This window comes from Pelodiscus sinensis, chromosome 7 (assembly GCF_052426305.1).
Source record: "Pelodiscus sinensis isolate ZL-2025 chromosome 7, ASM5242630v1, whole genome shotgun sequence".
Classification (NCBI taxonomy): Eukaryota; Metazoa; Chordata; order Testudines; family Trionychidae; genus Pelodiscus; species Pelodiscus sinensis.
Genome location: NC_143058.1, coordinates 38,074,575 through 38,093,516, shown reverse-complemented (window position 1 = coordinate 38,093,516; position 18,942 = coordinate 38,074,575). Strand labels below are relative to the sequence as shown.

The following is an 18,942-nucleotide window of genomic DNA, read 5'->3' as shown; positions in this document are numbered from 1 at the left end:
GCTAAAGAAAGCCACAGTTTTTAGGTAAGCTTAAGTTTCTTTAAGATTTAAAAAAAAGATTCAGTTATCTCTTGTAAAATAGGAGAATTAGTGGCTTTTATTTCAACAGGTGTTATCTGCAAGATATGCATTAATGCTAAACAATGTGCTGTGGCTTTCTAGCCCAACAAAGCAGGAGGAATCAGAGATCTGAAGCAGCTTTGTGCAGATGATGAGCAGAGCAGGACCTGCTGGATGACAGCAATTAGATTACTTAAGGTAAAATCTGTGAAGTTTAATTACTTGCCAGCATTTTACTATGTTAAATGCTTTTTATGTCCTAGAATATAGAACCACAGGTTACTGATAAATTTCAGTGTAATAACAAGCCTTCATTTTGTACACGGTGGAGTCTTTTTGACATCTTCCAAAAAGAAGATAGACATTGAATTTCCAGTAAAATACAAAAAGATGGCGTTCTGCTCTTTAAGAGCACTAAAGACTTGCAAACACGTATGCAGTATATAACATTAAGCACATGAGAAGTCCTCTTGAATTCAGTGAGGCTATAAAAATGAGTAATGTTAAGTTCATGTATCAGCGTTTGCAGGACCGAGACCTTAAAATGTATTTGAGATATGTCACTCAGGTGTTAAATCTTTCCTACAAACTGTGTTTAATTCTTTTAGCCAATTTTATTTTATGGTACTGTACTTTTAGTGTACTAATTATATACTATCAAACTCTTCAACAGAGTACTTGATGCAATTAAAGAACATTTTCTAGTCCCTAAAATAGACTTATAATAAATCCATTATACAATTTGAGCTACAGTTGCTACTGGTGTTGCCCCCAATTATGATGGTAGAACATAGTTGACTAGTTGGAGGGGTTAGTTTTAGTAACAAGCAGGCAGAATGGGTCATATGGTGCCTATAAATGGCGAGAATTGACATACATGTACAGTATAAGTTATTTCTTAAGAAAATGAAAATCTTAGCCATTTACTCCCTCTGGCTAACTTCTTGTTTTGTTATTTTTGAGGGAGAAAAATTTAATATTCCAGTTTTATATTTAGAAAATTCTCTTCAAATGTAGAGTCAGAAAACAATAATTAAAATATATATCTTTAAGGCAAATATTCCTATTTTTTGTGCAGGCTATTATATTATAATTAATATAATTAAGCTAATAAGAAAAAAAATTTCTAAATAAAATCCGTTGTATAGTATTTTGGAGCTCCTGTGTAGTTATCTTTATTTAATGCTTCAAGTTGGTACTATTGAAATCCCTACAATAAACAAATTGTGAACAGGTATATTATTTTTTATTTTAGTATGGAATGCAGCTGTATCAGAATTACATGCAACCATATCAAGGTAGAGGTGGCTGCAGTTCTTTGACTATGTCACCCGTGGTATGTACTGTAATAACTTACTGAGTAAATAAACTACCTAAAATAGAACCTGTGGCAGAAGTAATGTAACCTGTGTTTGTGATCCTAGAAATGTTAGTGTACTTTAAATTTAAGCATGTGAGCACTTATTTAAAATATTCAAGTACAGTGGTCAGCTTCCCTTAATGACACTGTAGATGGAGCCATTACTGATTCCCTGGCATGCATGCAGTTTCCATGTGTGACCTTTTCTGTGCCAAGTGGCTCTTGGTGCAGGAGCGACACTAGCCTTGTATTTGCACCGTGCTCCAGCTAAGAGGAATATTAAGAATTCATCACTACAGCTTCTTTATGCAAATCACTCCAGCAGCACTCTTGGAAAAGGGCTAATATAAACGATCAAACTTTGAGACTGAATATTCTCAATATCGGATGCAGTTACTTTCTCACACCCCTCAATCAGAATTCACAACCAGCAATTCCAGGGCTGGCCCACAACATTTTGGCACCTGAGGCGGAGAGCTCAAATGATGCCCCCATGCTCCCTCGCTTGGGCCAAAACTTTGAAAGGTCTCAATTCTGCCTTTTTCCTGTTCTACTCCTCTCAAGGCACTCCACCATCTCTGTGCATCTAGAGCAGAGAGAATACATATGCACCAGCAGCAGACACAATTTTCTACACTATGGGTCCTAGTGGTGCCCCCCTCCCCTCACAATATGGCACCTGAGGTGGCTGCCTCAGTTCGCCTCATGGTAAGGCCAGCGCTGAGCAATTCAGGTCCCATTCTCTGAACCCTAGAGGCAAACATCACCTTTTATTCTGTTCTTGTTTGTATCTTTGTTAAAATTTCAGCAAATGATAATTCATCAGACCAATCTTCAGCTCAGGACATGGTTCCTGGATTTGAAGTCCTTCAGTTGTGATGTCTGCTGAAGTCATTACAATTAGATGTTTTTTTTTATAGGAGTAAGATGTCCTAATCCACATTATTGAAACCTCTTCTATTTCCATTTATTTGAGTTCTAATGCAATCTTTCTATGGTTATAATCGAGTGGGAACTTTTTAAGGCCAGAGATTTTGGTTAAGGAGCTTTAACTGCAGAGGCATGTCTTTTAGGCTCTCCATGTTGCTTCAAATTATAGAAGGGTAGGGGTTTTTCTATTAATTCATATCCCAGGCCATACTGATTGCTTGCTGTAGAGCTTGTGTATTTACTATCATGCTCAATTTATAAACGCGAGTGTCTCAGAAATAAGTGTTTTGTGCTCATTTTAATTCTTTGTTTATGAATCCAAGTTCACTCAATACCATGAAACATTAATGGTACTTGTGAATCTGACTGTCAGGAATACTTTATATAAGAACTTGCATATGCTGTTTTTATGCTCCTCCTTAGCACCCAGAAGTTTAACATTAAAGTAGAACTTAAAATCTACTAAGAGATGCAAACTAACATTAATCAGCTGCTCTGAGCTATCCCGCAGAAATTTTTATTGGAAGTTTGGGCTGTGAGGTGAAGCCTAGTGTGTATTCATGCATACTTCAAATATTTAACAATTTTGGTTGAATTTAAATGGGGGGGGGGGGAGAGAAACAAAGTAGAGTATAAAAATCTTCCTTCAGGAGTGTGAAGTGTATTTCAGTTTTTGCCTGGTTTTAGTGGTGTTATAAAGGGCTTTTGAACACAAAGGAAGATGCTGAAGCCAATCCATAACAAAATATGATTGTTATTGGTATCCTCTATTCCAGAACTACTTGGTGGCTCTGAAAAATAAGGGTCTTTGAGCTCTAGCAGAAAAATCCTTGTCTAAACATGGTTAACTTTGGCTTGTAAAGGTTGGCTATACTATGGCAGAGCATTTGGGCATAGATGAGTTCATGCCAATGTGTGGCATTTAATAGGCTTTCCTACTAGTGTAGGTAGGTGGGCTTCCTGATTGGAATAATCTCTCTTCCTCCCCTTACCTCATCTCAGCCTGCTCATCACAAGGAACTGACTTCAGTGAGGTGAGTAGCACTGTTATGTTTAGAAGAGGTCTGCATTGTCAGTGCCAAATCATACTAAGCAGTGTATATGTAGCAGTTTTGAAAAGCCATAATAGTAGGTAGCCTCATCATATACCTGCTCTTAAACTTAGATGGGACATTTGAATCGCTATATTTTCACAAAAGCACACTGTAGCAGTCACATCAAGGTATGATTTAGCCATTATAAAGGTTGTTTTGTTGGCTGTGTTTTTTTTTCTTGGTTTGCAGTTTCCTTTCCTTATCTTTTCTTTAACAACTCTATTCAGTGTGACGATTGAAAAGGAAATTGCATCCTTGTCTGACTTCCCCTCTCTCTTAGTGTATCAGAGTCACAGAGCAGTGATGGAATATTATAGAATCGTCTTTCAAATATTTAGTCCTTTGGAAGTGGTTCACTCATTTTGTAAGAGCATTTGAGTTTCAGGGAAGGTGGCATTTCTTCTCAGCATGTGTAAGTGCAAATATTTTGTTAGGATCTAATTTAATAACATTGGTGACTGTGGTTCAGACCTATGTTGCTTTTTGATAGATGGAGACTATAATTTAAAGTAAGCAAAGCACAAGTTTGTATCAAATGACTCATGCCAGCCCTTTTAATCAGCCATAAATAACAGGCCTAGAGAGTTTAATTCCATAATTTCAGCTAGAGCTGATGAGGACTAGTCTTTGGTAGCTTAAGTATCTTCAGACTGGGTATTATTGGCTGCAGTGATGCAAAAAACAAGATGCTTTCTCCTTCCTTCCACACTTATCTCATTGACTGGCAAGCCTTTGGGTTCAGCTGGATAATCTCCCTCGAAGACAACTAGAACTACAAATGTTGTCCAAAGTGAAAGAAAACTTGGTTCAGGGGAAAAAAGTTGCAAAAATTTGAAACACAACTGGCAAAATGTTATTAGAAAATAACGTTTAGAAACCTCCTAACCTTTTTCCCCCCCAAACTGAATTATCCCTCTCCCCTCTTTTTCCCCCCCAGAGAAGCATTTCAGAAAATTCCTTGGTAGCAATGGATTTCTCTGGACATAGAAGCAGAGTAATTGAAAATCCAACAGAAGCTCTTTCAGTTGCAGTTGAAGAAGGGTTAGCATGGCGGGTATAAATACTTTACTTTTTCCAAGTATTTTTTTCTAATTTTATTCCCACACGCAAACCTTTGACACTTTTTGTTTTTAAACTCTCCCACACAGAAAAAAGGCTGTTTACGTCTCAACACACATGGAAGTCCTACCACTTCTCAAAGTGCCACATCAGGTGTAGGTATGTGTGAGCTAATTTATAGTCCCAGAAGAGATGCAACAATCTTTGATAAAACAGTATTGTTAGAATAAAGATCTTTTTAAATTTTCTAGCTATTCATAGAACTCAGCTGTGGTTTCACCATAAAATCTCTAGGCATGAAGCTCAACGACTTATTTTACAGCAAGGACTTGTAGATGGGTAAGCTAGTTCCTTTTTAAACTTTTCTAGGTTGTAGTTAGTGATGGTCAGAAAATAACTATGCAGAAACATATTTGCTTACTCAAGGGTTTATGTCATATCTACTTAATGGAAGTAAAATATAGACATTCAAATTACTAGAGTTATGGGAGAATGACTTAGATTGTATTAGACGTCTTTTTTTTAACAATAAAATAGTGCTCCAAAGCTTTGATCCTACAGTTGAATGGATGGACTGCTGCATTTGCCCAAAGCCATGTTAAAATCACTGGGCTCTGAATTGGGATGACAGTCTTCTCTACACTGTCAATTGTAAGATCAGGATCTAAAATTAGATTCCAACATCTCTTACTAATGATGAATCAGAAAACACTGTTGGTTTTCAAATCCAAGGTTGAGTTTCTTGCACTGGCAGTTGGAAAAATCCATTTAATTTGGAGCCTGAGAAGCAGTGGTCTGAAAGTAATTGAGAGAGAATGTTGAATTTCAGGATGAGTCATTTAGTCTTCTAATGATATATTTTAAAGATTTTAAATATTCTTCTCTGAAAAATTATTATTGTTTCTAAATATCTTCTCTTGACTTACTGTATTATGGTTGAATTTTGTGGTATATTTATTTTAAAGTCTAAGACTTCTTCAACCCCATAACGTACAGATAAGTTCCCCTCTCATTTTGGCCTCCTACTGGCCTTCCAGACAGGAACTCTTATTGTCCATCTTGCTGCTTATAAATTTTTCTAGAGCTCAAAGTAATGCTATTGGAATCCCCGTTCATAGCACTGATCTAACAGTTTATTATGTGTTAGAAAAGGCCTGCACAAAAAGTGCTCTCACAACCAAAAATATTTTCCTGTCAGCTGCAAAACCAAGCTGAATCTGTCAGCTGAAAAACCAAGAGCTCTGTCCTCCTTGAATTCTGTTCACTGCAATGATATTGCAGCTGGCCTAATAAAAACAAGTAATATTTCTAGCAACGTGTCTAGCAAGTAACGTTCTGAGGTATGCTGATTTAAATTTGAGCCACATTTTAGCAGACAGAACCAAATTTTTAAATAGAGAGATAATGGATTGGGGAGTGAAGAACCATACCATTTGTGCCAAGAAAGTGAATATCTTGTCAAAGTTACATCCGTGCAATGTTAGCATGTGATGATACCCTGGTGTCTGAAGGGAGATGTCCCTGTCATTTGGTGTGAGGGATCTTGTTGAATAGACTCTCTAGAATTATTTGAAACTGGTCTACCTCAAATTTATGTACTGGCAGTTTGTGTTGACCACAGATGTATCTGCTCAAATTGTACACTAGACATTACTGATAGCTGGCACAGAAGACTTTCACAACTATTGATAATACAATACGTGACAAATGTTTCACATGGTTACTTCTCTTTAAAAAATGAACTGCCACCATGAATTTAGAGCCTTTGTGAATAAGATGATGTTATCTGTATAGGTATGTCCACGTATCAGGCAAATTTCTATATTCCTTGTGCAGAGTCTTGATGGGTTTCAGTTCAAAGATAAGTGTTCCAGGCAATGAAACCCACTATGCAGATGAAAACAGATTATGGGCTTCCATTCTAAAGTGTGTCCTGATAAATAGTATTCATACTATTATGAAAGAGGGAAGTTAATAGTTTTAACAAGGGTTGTTATGTAAAGGAACTGCAGCAGGCGGATAATGGTGCCATCATGCGAAAAGTGTCCTGAACCTAATTATTAAAAATTAACCTAAATTTAAAAATTTAAAGCATTTTTGAGACGCCTCGATGGTATAACTGTTTTCTCAGGGGGATGAAGAAAATACTAATGAGTCTCAGATCTAATCTCCAGCAGTTTTTTAAAAATCTGTATACTTTCTGGAAGGTTTGTCTGTGAGTACTGCATATATCAAGGCCATCTTTCTTCCTTAGATTTACATCTTGTCCAGTTTAGGTGAAATATAACAAATTTGAAAACATTTGGGGCTAAATCTTCATTTTATTTGGAATCCAAGTTTACCTATTTTAAGCTTCCTGTGGAGTTTCAGGAATACAATACAAATGTAACTGGCATGCAACATTAGTTGTGGTGTTATATATTATATATACTTTGGGATGTGATTTCATCTTGGATTTACTTAATATTATGCAATGATACTTGCTTTAAAGCAGAGCAGAAGCTATAGCAAGATTATGGTTCTGATATTAGACCCTTAGTGGCTATTTGGAGGCTTTTCATTTAATGAATGGCTGACAGCCAGGATGTACAACTACTAGGTTTCTGATGCATGGGCAGCATATGTCATTAACAAAGTAGCAGTTCAGCATGCATCTGCTAAAGTGCAGGATTTTTTACAAATCAGAATTATTTGGGCTTTGACACCTAAAATCTACGAATGGATTGATGTTTTTAGATATAGGGTGGGTTTAATGGGGGAGAATGAAAGTTTTAGGACATATTTAAAAACACATTTTTGTTTGTGCATTCATTATATTAGCTCTAAAAGCTCCTAAAACATGTACAAAGATAGTTTAGTGTTAAAGGATTCCATCTTAAGGAAATAATCCACACTTGACACTAAAATGGGGTTAGAAAAGGGTTTAATTAATTTAAAAAATAACTAATAAAACAAAGGTTGGGGTCCAATAACTGAGACTAGGCTGCTGAAATGAGTAGGCCCTAAATGTCCCCTAAAATGAAATAATCAGTATGAATGCCAAGGCTGAGTCCTGGTTCTCCTTTCCAGCCTGTGCTCTTTTTAGTCTGATGTAATTACTCATAATATTGTTTAGTTTGGACCCTAAACCAGTACAGCTAGGGGCCTTATTTTTGATGTAAGAATGAATTTTTTTCCAGGCCAATTTGTGCATCTTTAATGTTAGAGTTATAAATATCATGAGAGTTATGCCTGGGATCGACCTGTACACAGAAAACTTTTTTGCACAGCCCACTAGATGGTATGGAAGAGCTTGTTAGAAAAGTATATTCATTGCTCTATGGCTATCATTTAAACACACTTAGTTGTTATATCTACAGGCATCTGTGCATAGATTATATTTGTTTTCTTCCCCATGGACACATCTCCAAATAAGCTGAGCAAGAGAGTTCTGAGTTCATGCTGCTGAATTTTAGTTAATATAAAATTAATAGGGACCCCAAAATTGCAAACCCTAGCCAAACCCTCCTTTATGGTTACTAAACAGTACCTATATTTTGGTGATGGGAGAACTTCAAAAGGATTGAGGTTTATATTAATAAATATAGCAGCCTCTATTATCCCCTGTTTCCACACAACTTTCCTTACCATAAAACAGCCTGTCCTTCACATGTAATTCTCTACTATGGGTAGAAGGCACAGTTGCTCAATATCTTTACAACCTGCCAGAATGTGCATGGAAAGGATAGACAGGCTAGTTCTCATCCTAATGGTGACTACAAGAGGCAGCCACTCATTTTCTCCAGTCATGTGGCTTTCTTCTTGGATTCTTTCATTGTTTCTCTTAAAATTTTGGATGATTATCCCCTCTATTCTCTTATTCATACTGTCCAGATTGTCTCCATTCCAACTGTTAGGAATTGCTTAGTTCTGTACCTATTCTCCTCTGCATGTATTTTAGCAGTAATGAAGCAGTAGAGGGCACAGCAATTTTCAGGTGCTATTCCATCCTATTGCCAATACTGCTGTACCTCCCACCCCCCAACAATCTATTCACCCCTCCGCAACCCCTGCTGCAAAACCCCTTCAGCTGCTCAGTCCTCAGGACAATGGCCGTTAGGAAAAACTAGTCTGGGATCGCTTTTCAATTTTAGAAGAGCCCAATAGTTGATAAGAATATTTTAATAGAGATCTGCAATATAAAAACTTGTAAGTTTGAGCGTTTATTCCTAAGTGGGAAATTTTCCCGCTGTATAGATTTTAGTGTTTGTACTTTGTTACACAGGGATGAGCAACCACAACCTATGGGCTGGATCTAGCCTGCTAAGCCAAATTAGATTCAGCCCGTGAATGCAGCAGGAGCCTCACTCAAGCTTCCTGCCTGCCCTGCACCTGCACACTGCTCAGGAAAGCCAGCTATGAGGACCTGTTTGTTTGTGAACAGCAGCAAGCCTGGATGGGGAGAAGAGGAAGAGGCTTCATGTGCTGCCCCTGCCACCAGCCAATCTCGTAGCTCCTATTTGGGAGCTGCTTATTTGAAAAATGGGTAGCATGAAGTACCACTCCCTCCCTCTCTTCCTCCCTTACTTTAGGCTCACAGCTGTTCAGATGCACATGGCCCACAGCTGGGCTGCACTTAGTAGTGTGCAGGGCACAGAAGGCAAGAAACCTGCTGGGCTGCTGTCTGGGAATCACCCAGGTAAGCTTCTCTCAACCAGAGCCTGCCTCTGGCACCCTAGCTCCTCCAAACACACCCATCCCTGTGCTCTGCTCCATATAACCCAAGTTCTCTGCTCCCCCTTCTGCACCCATACCCTCTCCCAGACAATCCCCTGTCACAGCCTCTTCCTGCCCAAGGTTACAGTCCAAATCCCCGTACTCCTTGCTGCACCCCAGTCTCCTGCCCCGGTCACACTCCCTTCCTTCACCCAGCCTCCTTCCCAGTTCCTACACCCCATCTCTTACCCCAAGCTCCCCTTCTGTACCTAACCTTCATTCCAGATCCCACACCTCTTCCATTAATATCATGAAAAAGTGCAGACCTTGACCACTTACCAGTTTCGTGGAGTGGCCCCCCCATCAAAAATTATTGCCCACCCTTATTGTTACAGCTGGCAAATCTATGCATACAATCTAGCCAGGTTCAAGTCTTGTACCATGTTTCCTATAAGCTTTCCATTGAACTATAAACTTTTCAAGCTATCTTACGCATATGCTCTTATGGCACATTAGCATTGTGGAGATTGGTAAGTCCTTAAGGGAGTTAGATGCCCAGATATCATTGATTTTTTTTTTTAAAATGGGGAATAAGGTGCTTAGTTCCCTTAGCCTCCAATCGTGCTATTGGAGAAATTAAAGGAACAAGTATCAATGTATCAAGTGGACGTTTGAATATAGAAAATCTCCTTCTCTTTTCTTGGTACGGGATAGCCAAAGTACTTTTAGGCAAAATTGCCAGCTGTCAATCTACTAATAATTGATGCCTGTGGTTTCATCTGATGAAAATAAATAAGGTTTCACAAGTACAGTTCCAATCTTTCTATGTAAAAAATCATGGGCTGCCACTTCTTAGCATTCTACCCCTGTGTAATTTATGATTTTGCTCATTGTCAAGATCTTGGGCAAAACTTTACTAAAATTGCAAACTCTTCAACATGTTTTTGTGTCTGTAATAAAGAGATACTTTGTATGTTAATATTAAGGTGTATTTAAAATAAATGGCTGCTGTGTTTGTCATTGTGGAGAAGCGTATTTTTTCAGATGATAGAGACAGTATTTGAGGGATAATACATGGATGAAATAAAAGCTTGTATTTCCAATTATACTTTTTCAATATGCACAAAGATTTAAAGTACAATTCTTGAAATTAAACTTAGTACAACATTGACTGAATTATTTGTGATCAGCAATAATGTGTTTGCAATTCATGATGGTGTGCACTGGAAAGCTACAAAAAAATTCTAAAAATTCAACATAAGCTTATTTTGAAAATTTCTGTTCTCTCTCTCCCTAGAGTTTTCTTGGTACGGGATAGCCAAAGTAACCCCAAAACATTTGTCTTGTCAATGAGCCATGGATTAAAAATAAAGCACTTTCAAATTCTACCAGTAAGTAGCAACTTTGTATAAAGGCACAATAGCATGCCATGCTTCCAAAGATATTTCTCTGGTATATGAAAACTGGTAGATGTCGGTACTACAGTATTAGACACTGGAAAAGCTTGTCTCTGTCATGAATAGATATTACCCCATTCACCTTTTCTCTTTGATATCCTGGGACCAGCTCAGTTGCCACAACCCTGAGAGCCAGGATTAAACATTTATGGAACTTGCTGTTTGATTTGTTATAAGGTTTGGCACTATTGTTTGGGCTTTCAAGTGAGCTGTCCTAAGATGAGGGCAAGTCTGCTGTCTAAACTAAATATAAGCCTTTTATGGGATGGAAATATTTTAATTTTAAATGTCTCTCAGCCTCCTGTCCTCCTGCCTTGTTTTCTCAAATTTTGGTTAGATGGACCTGTGTAGGTTAGAACTCTTAGTCATGTTCACAGGCACACATCCTGTTCCTATAGCCATCACCCTAGAAAACTCCCTCTGTTGGAACAGCTTCCTTCCAGGGCCGCATTTCCTCTACACGTTGCCATGGTATTGCTATGTGCAAGGATAGGAGAGTATTTTCATTTTTTACTTAATGTAAGTTTCATTTTTTGGTTGCAATTGATATAATGGTTTTCAGATCAATTAATTTCAAAATTAATTCATTTTAAATTTCAAAAACCTCCATGGATTTACTGAAGAAAAGCCATATTCCCATTCATTTCTCAGTGAAAGCAATTACATAGCATATGATGCTCTTGTCAGTGACTGTGGGGTTATCCTGTCCATTCCACCGAGCCTGGAGGTGGTATTAAAATTCTTCCACTTTCTTGCCAGCCTACTTTAAGTTGAAATACATTTTTGTTGCCTGCTTTAGCCCTAACGCTTTATCTAAGAGCGACTACTGCTACTTCACTTTCCACAAAGAACTTCCCTCCCAGACTGGTTTTTACCCAAAATCTCCTGGCCTGCTGCTGATTAATTTCCCCTGTTGGCTTTATCTATTCTGAAGGACTAGGCCCTTCCCCAAATGCATTTTCCCCTGACTCACTGGACACAGTTTTGCTCATTGGCTCCAGTGACAGATTTCAGAGAGCCACCATTTGGCATTTCTATGCTGTAACCAGCACCCTAGACACCTCCCTCTGTGCTGCACAACAGTAAATTTGATCTAGTGCTTGAAAACCAGCCTGTAACCCTTACTCATTGTGAACCATTAAGCCAAGAAGACCAGTGCCGGTTTTGCTCTGCTTAGACAGATGAGGTGGTAGTATATCTAGCCTGCACACTGTGTTTTCTATAATCAGGGCCACTGAGGGTTCACCTATATTTTTCAGTTGTTCCCTCTCCAGCCCTTAGATCAGACAGTATATAGTTGAAGACAGCTTTTTGGATTCACTAGGAAAACTGAATGATTCACTCCTATCAGAAAGTCACTCCTTTCATTTGCCAACTTCAGAAACCACTTTTTCTTTCCTGTCCTCAGGAAACAGGCCCCAAGTTCTTTAACTTCTCCTGTGCAGGAAAATGTAGTTCCTCTTTAGAAAATCTCCATTCCCTTTGTCCCAGACATTCCCCTTCTCCTCTCAAAAAGCCAATTATTTCTCATACTCTTCTGAAGGTTGCTCTTCCATACAGAAGCACTGTACAAAAAATACAAGTAATATTCATCCTTAATGGTGGCAAAAAACATTCTCTCCTGCAATAGGATCCTTGGAGGAGGAAGAGGAAATATTTGCTTGGTAGCATTTGCAGTCAAGAATTAAGTCAGCTTTTCCATGGGATGATCTGGAAGGTCTCTGCACACTTATTCATACCATTTTGGAAATTGAGGAACTACATCAATTCAATACAAACAAGATTCTCTTAAACTACTTTGCCTTTTTCTCTTTTCCTTTTATCTTTTGCTACAGTTATGAGAAAAATAGCATAACTTAGAAAACAATTCAAGCCAGAAGGGGAAAGAGCACAGAAACAGAGCCAGATTAAAATAAAAGTAGCTCTGAAAGGGACAATGTTCTAAAATTCTCATGCCTTCCAAATAGTGATTTCAGTGAATGGAGTAGAGCCATTGAGACTTACATTTTTTTTTTAAAGATGTTTTCTTTAAACACATGATTATTTAAATCCTTCACTAGTCGGAAGGATGGCATGCTCCACTCTTTTAAAATAGATGCCAGCTCCTTTCCAAATCTATTTTCTTAACAACTTTTTCTCTAATCAAATTCTGATGGTTCTAACATCTCCATTAAATGCTTTTAAAGAAGGATGGTATGCATTGGCAAATGTGGCCTAGTAATCCTAGACAATGGATACTTGTGCCTCCAAACTAATTCCTCACCTCTACTTTTCCCAGGGCTCAGGATAACAAACTTGTATTTATGTAAAAATTGATTCCATCAACCAGGTTCCCACTGATCACTAACATCAGGAATTCTGCTTCAGGTGCTTCAGATCCCAAAGGATTAAAGATTTTTGCCAAGTTCTAGATGAGTGAAGCTTACATCGATCTATTGTTAATGTCTGCTTTTGCACAAGCACTCTAGGCTACCAGATCTAGAATTTCTGGTATTTAATAGATGGGGAGCAACGTTTCTGACTTCTCCAAAATTAGCAATTTATTTAGCAATTATTGTAGGGATTTTGTGGAATCAGAAATATGTGTGTGATTGGGAAGGGGATCTAGTTGGAAAATGTTTGAATATTCCTTTTAAAAAAATTCTTCATTGCTGCATGTTCCACTTCCAATTTATGCTTTCAGTCTGAGCCATCACTACCAATTAATCACCAAATATACTGCTCTTCTAATGTCTAGAAAGCTAATTACTGTTCAAGTAGAGAGAAGAAGGCTATAATTATATCGGTTCTCAGACAATCCTCTTCTAATAAAAGCTTGATCATTCAGAATAATAACCTTGCAAACATGCACAACATGTCAGGTTCTTGGGCAATATGGTTTCCTCATTAATGTGCTGAAGAACTGAGGTTCAGTTCAAGGTAGACAGATTTGGGGATAACAAAAACATTATTAAATTCAAACCTCTCATTAATAAATGCCTCAACTTTTCTGAATGTTTCAGCTCTGCAATATCTATTATGTTGGCATGATAATTGTATGCATGTGTTGAGTTGGATGGATAACGGTACATTTTCATATTTCTTGCTGGAAAATAGGAGTTTTCAGACCCATAGAATGACACATGTTAACACTTCCTTACTTAGTAGTGTTTGTCCTGGACTGATGAAATCTGAAAAAAAGAATTTAGAAGCTGCCTCCAGACTTAGAATGGGTAGGATAACCCAGTAGTTGTGGCCAATGCAACTGCTGCTTACACTGAGAAACCCTAATTACAGGTAAGAGAACAAATTTTGTTCCTTCCAGAAGGATGGTTGCATCTTTTCTCTATGCTGCAGTAACTGATGCTGCAATGCTGTCACCATTTTAGGGTCTTATTTTATGCACTATTATCCTCCACTTTGCCTATAAATTGCCTTCTTTTATTAACTGATCAATATTTCTGATAAGTATCAAATGTCTTAGTAGCAGGGTGCTTTAGATTCAATTTTTTCTAATTGAGGCTATTCTGTTATGCAAAGAATTAGCTTAAATTAATGGGGTGATGTAAATTATGGGGATATTTATTTATAATAATTTAAAATTGTAAATGTTCCCTGTAAATCTTATTTTGTTTGTTTTAAGTACACCAAGGTAACCGTACAATAGGTATTTTCCAATTCTCCTCCCTCTCTTCCCCTTTGGTTAGCATGCTAGCATACACATGGTTGTCCAGAGCAGCAGTAGTCTTTGTTCTCTCTTCCTGCTCCAATGAACATATTATTGTGCTGCCACCGTCGTGAAAACCAACAGTAGAAGGGCTCCTGTCTGGAACCACCCTCTGCAGCAAAAGCTACGTCAGTGCATAAAAATAACCATGAACATACAGGCACCTGCTGCTATATAAAATATACTAGCTACACGGGCCATTGTAAATAATGAGTGTAGGGCAAACAGTAGTTAAATACAATTTTTTTTTTGAGAGAGAATGTACTTAAATTCACATTTCTTGTTTTATGAAGGCTCAAGATTTTTATGGTTCCAGTTAAATTTTTCCATGTGTGATCATCTAATGTTCTTACTGAATAAAAGCATAATAGGCTGACATTAGCAGCCGTCATGAGCTAATGTTCTAATACATATTCAGCCTTATATTCTTTTACCTTATGAATTTGCCTAAAATTAACAAGAAGATAAAAAATGCACGACCTCTCTATTGGTCACTTCAGAATTTGCTATAAATGAATACTTAACTTCTCCCCTTCCCTGTGGACTATAAATAATTCAAGAGCATGAATCTATACAAAGATGTCACAAGTCTTTGATTTCATTAAAGATGTACATATTTTGAATTTCTGGTTACAAAATACTATTGAACTATAGTATTTATCTTTTATTCTTTCTCTTTTACAGTTGGAAGATGATGGAAAGCTATTCTATACACTGGATGATGGTCACACCAGATTTACTGATCTTATTCAGCTAGTGGAGTTCTACCAGCTTAATAAAGGAGTGTTACCTTGCAAGTTAAAACACTATTGTGCCCGAATTGCTCTTTAACCAAAACACAGTTAATTCACCAAATAGATAGAAAGGAGATGCTAGAACACTTTTTTTTCCCCCAAGATAATTTCCTAGGTGGAAAAGTCATTACATTGAAATGGTTGTAAATATCATATGGGAAAAAAAAGTTTATACTTTCCATATAGAAATACTTTGCACTGTAATTGTCTCCAAAATAACTTTAGTAAAATGAACTTCAGAAAAAAAGTCATATAATGTTCCAGTACTTGAAATCTTTTTCAAATAGAAACAGATATTTTTATTATGAAACTTTATTTACCAAAATGAGAAAGGAAGATACCTCCATGTTGGTAATAGATAATTCATAAATGAGTTAATTGCATTCAGAAATACTTCATACACATAATTTCTATTCCACAATCTCAAATATAACATGAACTTTGGGTAACAAAACTCTAGGAGTTGGTTTGTATTTAATTTTGTAAATAAAACAATTATTTTGCACTATATTTTAAATGCTATTTTGTGGCTTACTGTGTTCAAAAATGAAAATATTCTGAATTAATCAATTAAAATGACTTCTAATATAATGACTAATTTTGGATCAGTTGTATGTATTTCACTAATACTGCTCTAATACTTCTTTTAGGTTTTCTTTTTAAGTAATTACTGGAGCCACTTTTTTATTATGCAGATTTGGAGGTAGTATGCATATGAGCATGCTTATCTGTATTTTGTAGTGCACATCATGTGCATGTATATATGTAATTTTTTTTTTACTTATCCATAGACATTTCAGAATACCCTGATTTTAATGTTATATTTTGGAAGGAAGGGTATTTGGAATTCTACTCCCTCCCAAGAGAATAGGTAAACTACATTGTGATTTTCTGGTTTTTTTTTTTTTTTTAAACCTCTCCAAATGACTGGCTACAGTCCTAATAGTCTCCCGATAATATTGCACTATTGACTAATTTAAAAGCAACTAGTTAGACATTAACTACATCAAAGGGAGGGCTCTCCCATTGATGCAGGTAGAGTTGCTGACTCGAGTCCCACGACTTGAACTCGAGTCCGACTTAAGTCGCCTAGGTGACTCGACTTGAGACTCAACTCGGGTTCATTGTTTGTGACTTGAGACTCAACTTGAGACTTGCTAATTTTGTTAAATCGACTTGGTGAATAAATTGTCTGAAAATGCCTATATTGATGGCTTGTACAAAAGTGACTTGACATTTTTAAAATTAAGACTTGAGACTCGACTTGGGACTTGACTCGAAAGTGACTTTAGGGACTTGAGACTCGGCTTGAGACTTGAACTGTAGTGCCTTGAGACTCGACTTGGACTTGATCATGACGACATGAAGACAACAGTGGATGCAGGTAGCCCTCATTGCCACCAATGGAAGAATTCTTCCATGTATCTAATGTTGTGTAATATGAGGTTATGTCAGCTAACTACATTCCTTGGGAGGAAAGATTTTTCATACTCCTGAGTGATGTAGTTAATCCAGCATAATTTTCTACAGTAGGCCAGGCCTAAGTGAAACAAGATTTTAGAATGTGTATTGAAGATGTTGTCCATCAGCTCATTTAAAATAATTCTGAATTTTAAGGTTTTTGCATCCCCAATACATTCAATTTTTAAATTAAACTAGAAAATAAACTAAAATTTAATTATTAAATTTTAATTAAAATCTAAGTTGCTATTGCTTTATTTATGCAACATGTGGAACCCAAATTTAACACTGTATAAATGTTTATTTGGGGGCAAACTTTGGTCCAGGGATTACACTGTGAGGAAAAGGAAAAATACCTTCCACATCACTGTCCCAGGAAAACAATGACCACAGGTTGTCATCAGACATGAAAAGCAAGTTGTTAACTTTGGTTCAGTGCTCTCTTTAAGATGAGCACTTGGGTGGCTGACCAGAAGACATTCAAATGCTACCCAGCTGATTAGCGGAATGCCAACAGACAGTAGCATGTGTTTCTACTGGTGATGCACATCTGCACATAATTTATTCTGCACATGAATGGAAAAAATAGAGGGAACACTGCTTTGATCCATTTCATAACAGAAGTGTCACTTTTTAAAAATACCATAATTTGGTACTTTCACTGCTTTTTTCACTGGTTTTTTTTAACTGCTGTTTTACCTGGGAAGTATTCAAGACAATGTGTTTTTTTTTTTTTAATTTAAACATTCTAACAAAATAGTCTAAAGGTAAAAAACTATGCTGAGATTCTTCTGAGAATATGAATTCTTATTTTCAAACAAATATATACCTTTTTTTGAATAGTGTTTGCAAGAATTGATAAAGTCCAAGCATTACGAGTAGTAAAATCTAAGTTGGTATTTAATTGACAACACTCTTTATTTTTTAAAATAATTTTTGATAAAATTACTGTGCTAGAAGAACCTAAACAAGTAAAAACTATGGGCATTCCAAAATAGTCTTTAACAGGCAAAATTGTACAGACTTGTTTATGGAGCTTTCTTAGCCACTCAGAGTTTACACAGGGGGGACTGTGCATCATTTTCAGTAAAAGTTGGGAGGCTGTATAGTGAATACAATTGATCAATCTCACCCAGGATTTTGGCAGGTGGCCCCTAATTATGTATTTCTCATTTTCTTGGGCACCTAGAAAACATTCCAATCTCACAAGTGCACTCATTAATGTTCGAGACACCCTTTGATACTACAGCTATGACTGTTACACACACCCTCCTGAAAGTGAATTTAATAGTACAGAATTTGGTTGTTGATTAGCTTCTATGATGAGGTAACGGGCTCTGTGGACATGGAGAAGTCAGTGGATGTGATTATATCTTGACTTTAGCAAAGCTTTTAAAATGGTCTCCCATGATATTCTTGCCAGTAACAGTAAGCTAGAGAGAGAGGTAGATACGTTGGAAGGTAGGAAAAGGGTCCAGAGTGACTTAAACAAATTGGAGGATTGGGCAAAAAGAAATCTGATGAGGTTCAAAAAAGACAAGTGCAGAGTCCTTCACTTAGGACGGAAGAATCCCAAGTAGTATTACAGGATGGGGACCACTTGGCTTAAGTAGCAGTTCAGCAGAAAAGGACCTGGGAATTACAGCGGATGAGAAGCTGGATATGCATCAACAGTATGCTCTTGTAGCCAAGAAGGCTAATGGCACATTAGAGTGAATTAGGAGGCACGTTTCCAGCAGATCTAGAGAAGTTATTCCCCTTTATTCGGCACCGGTGAGGAAACATCTAGAATATTGTGTCCAGGGCCGCCCCACTTTAGAAGGATTATGGATGCATTGGGGAGGATCCAGCAGAGGAGAACCAAAATGATTAGGGGGCTGGAGCACATTACCTATGAGGAGAGGTTGAGGGATCTGGGCTTGTTTAGTCTGCAGAAGAGAAGAGTGAGGGGGAGATTTGATAGCAGCCTTCAATTTCCTGAAGGGAGGTACTAAGGACGATGGAGAGAGGCTGTTCTTAGTAGTGGCGGAAGGCAGAACAACGAGCAATAGTCTCAAGTTATAGTGGGGGATGTCTAGGTTGGATATTAGGAAAAACTATTTCACTTGGAGGGTGGTGAAGCACTAGAATGGGTTACCTAGGGAGGTGGTGGAATCTCCATCCCTAGCGGTTTTTAAGTCCTGGCTTGACAAAGCCCTTCCTGGGATGGTTTAGTTGGGATTGATCCTGCTTTGGGAAGGGAGCTAGACTCGATGACCTCCTGAGGTCTCTTCCAGCCCTAGTATTCTATGATTCTAATAGTAAATAAGGTATAGTGACATGCACT

General features: G+C 37.4%; 1 protein-coding gene across 5 annotated transcripts in view; it reads left to right on the top strand.

Annotated features, from left to right (window-relative positions):
• The window catches only part of GRB14 (growth factor receptor bound protein 14), an 88,545-nt gene extending 72,662 nt beyond the window's left edge, over positions 1-15,883 (top strand). The window contains exons 8-15 of one of the 5 annotated variants that reach the window (XR_012905196.2): positions 163-258; positions 1,316-1,396; positions 4,382-4,498; positions 4,593-4,662; positions 4,755-4,842; positions 10,496-10,589; positions 13,800-13,931; positions 15,046-15,178. Coding sequence is in view for 3 of the 5 variants with exons in the window: in XM_075933511.2 (XP_075789626.2) it covers positions 163-258; positions 1,316-1,396; positions 4,382-4,498; positions 4,593-4,662; positions 4,755-4,842; positions 10,496-10,589; positions 15,046-15,192 (693 nt within the window). In the remaining 2 variants the exon portion in view is untranslated. Of the gene's footprint in view, positions 1-162; positions 259-1,315; positions 1,397-4,381; positions 4,499-4,592; positions 4,663-4,754; positions 4,843-10,495; positions 10,590-13,799; positions 13,932-15,045 lie in introns of all 5 variants that reach the window. The other 4 variants (XR_012905197.2, XM_075933511.2, XM_014580747.4 and 1 more) reach the window with 4 other exon arrangements.
• The last annotated feature ends 3,059 nt before the right edge of the window (positions 15,884-18,942 follow it).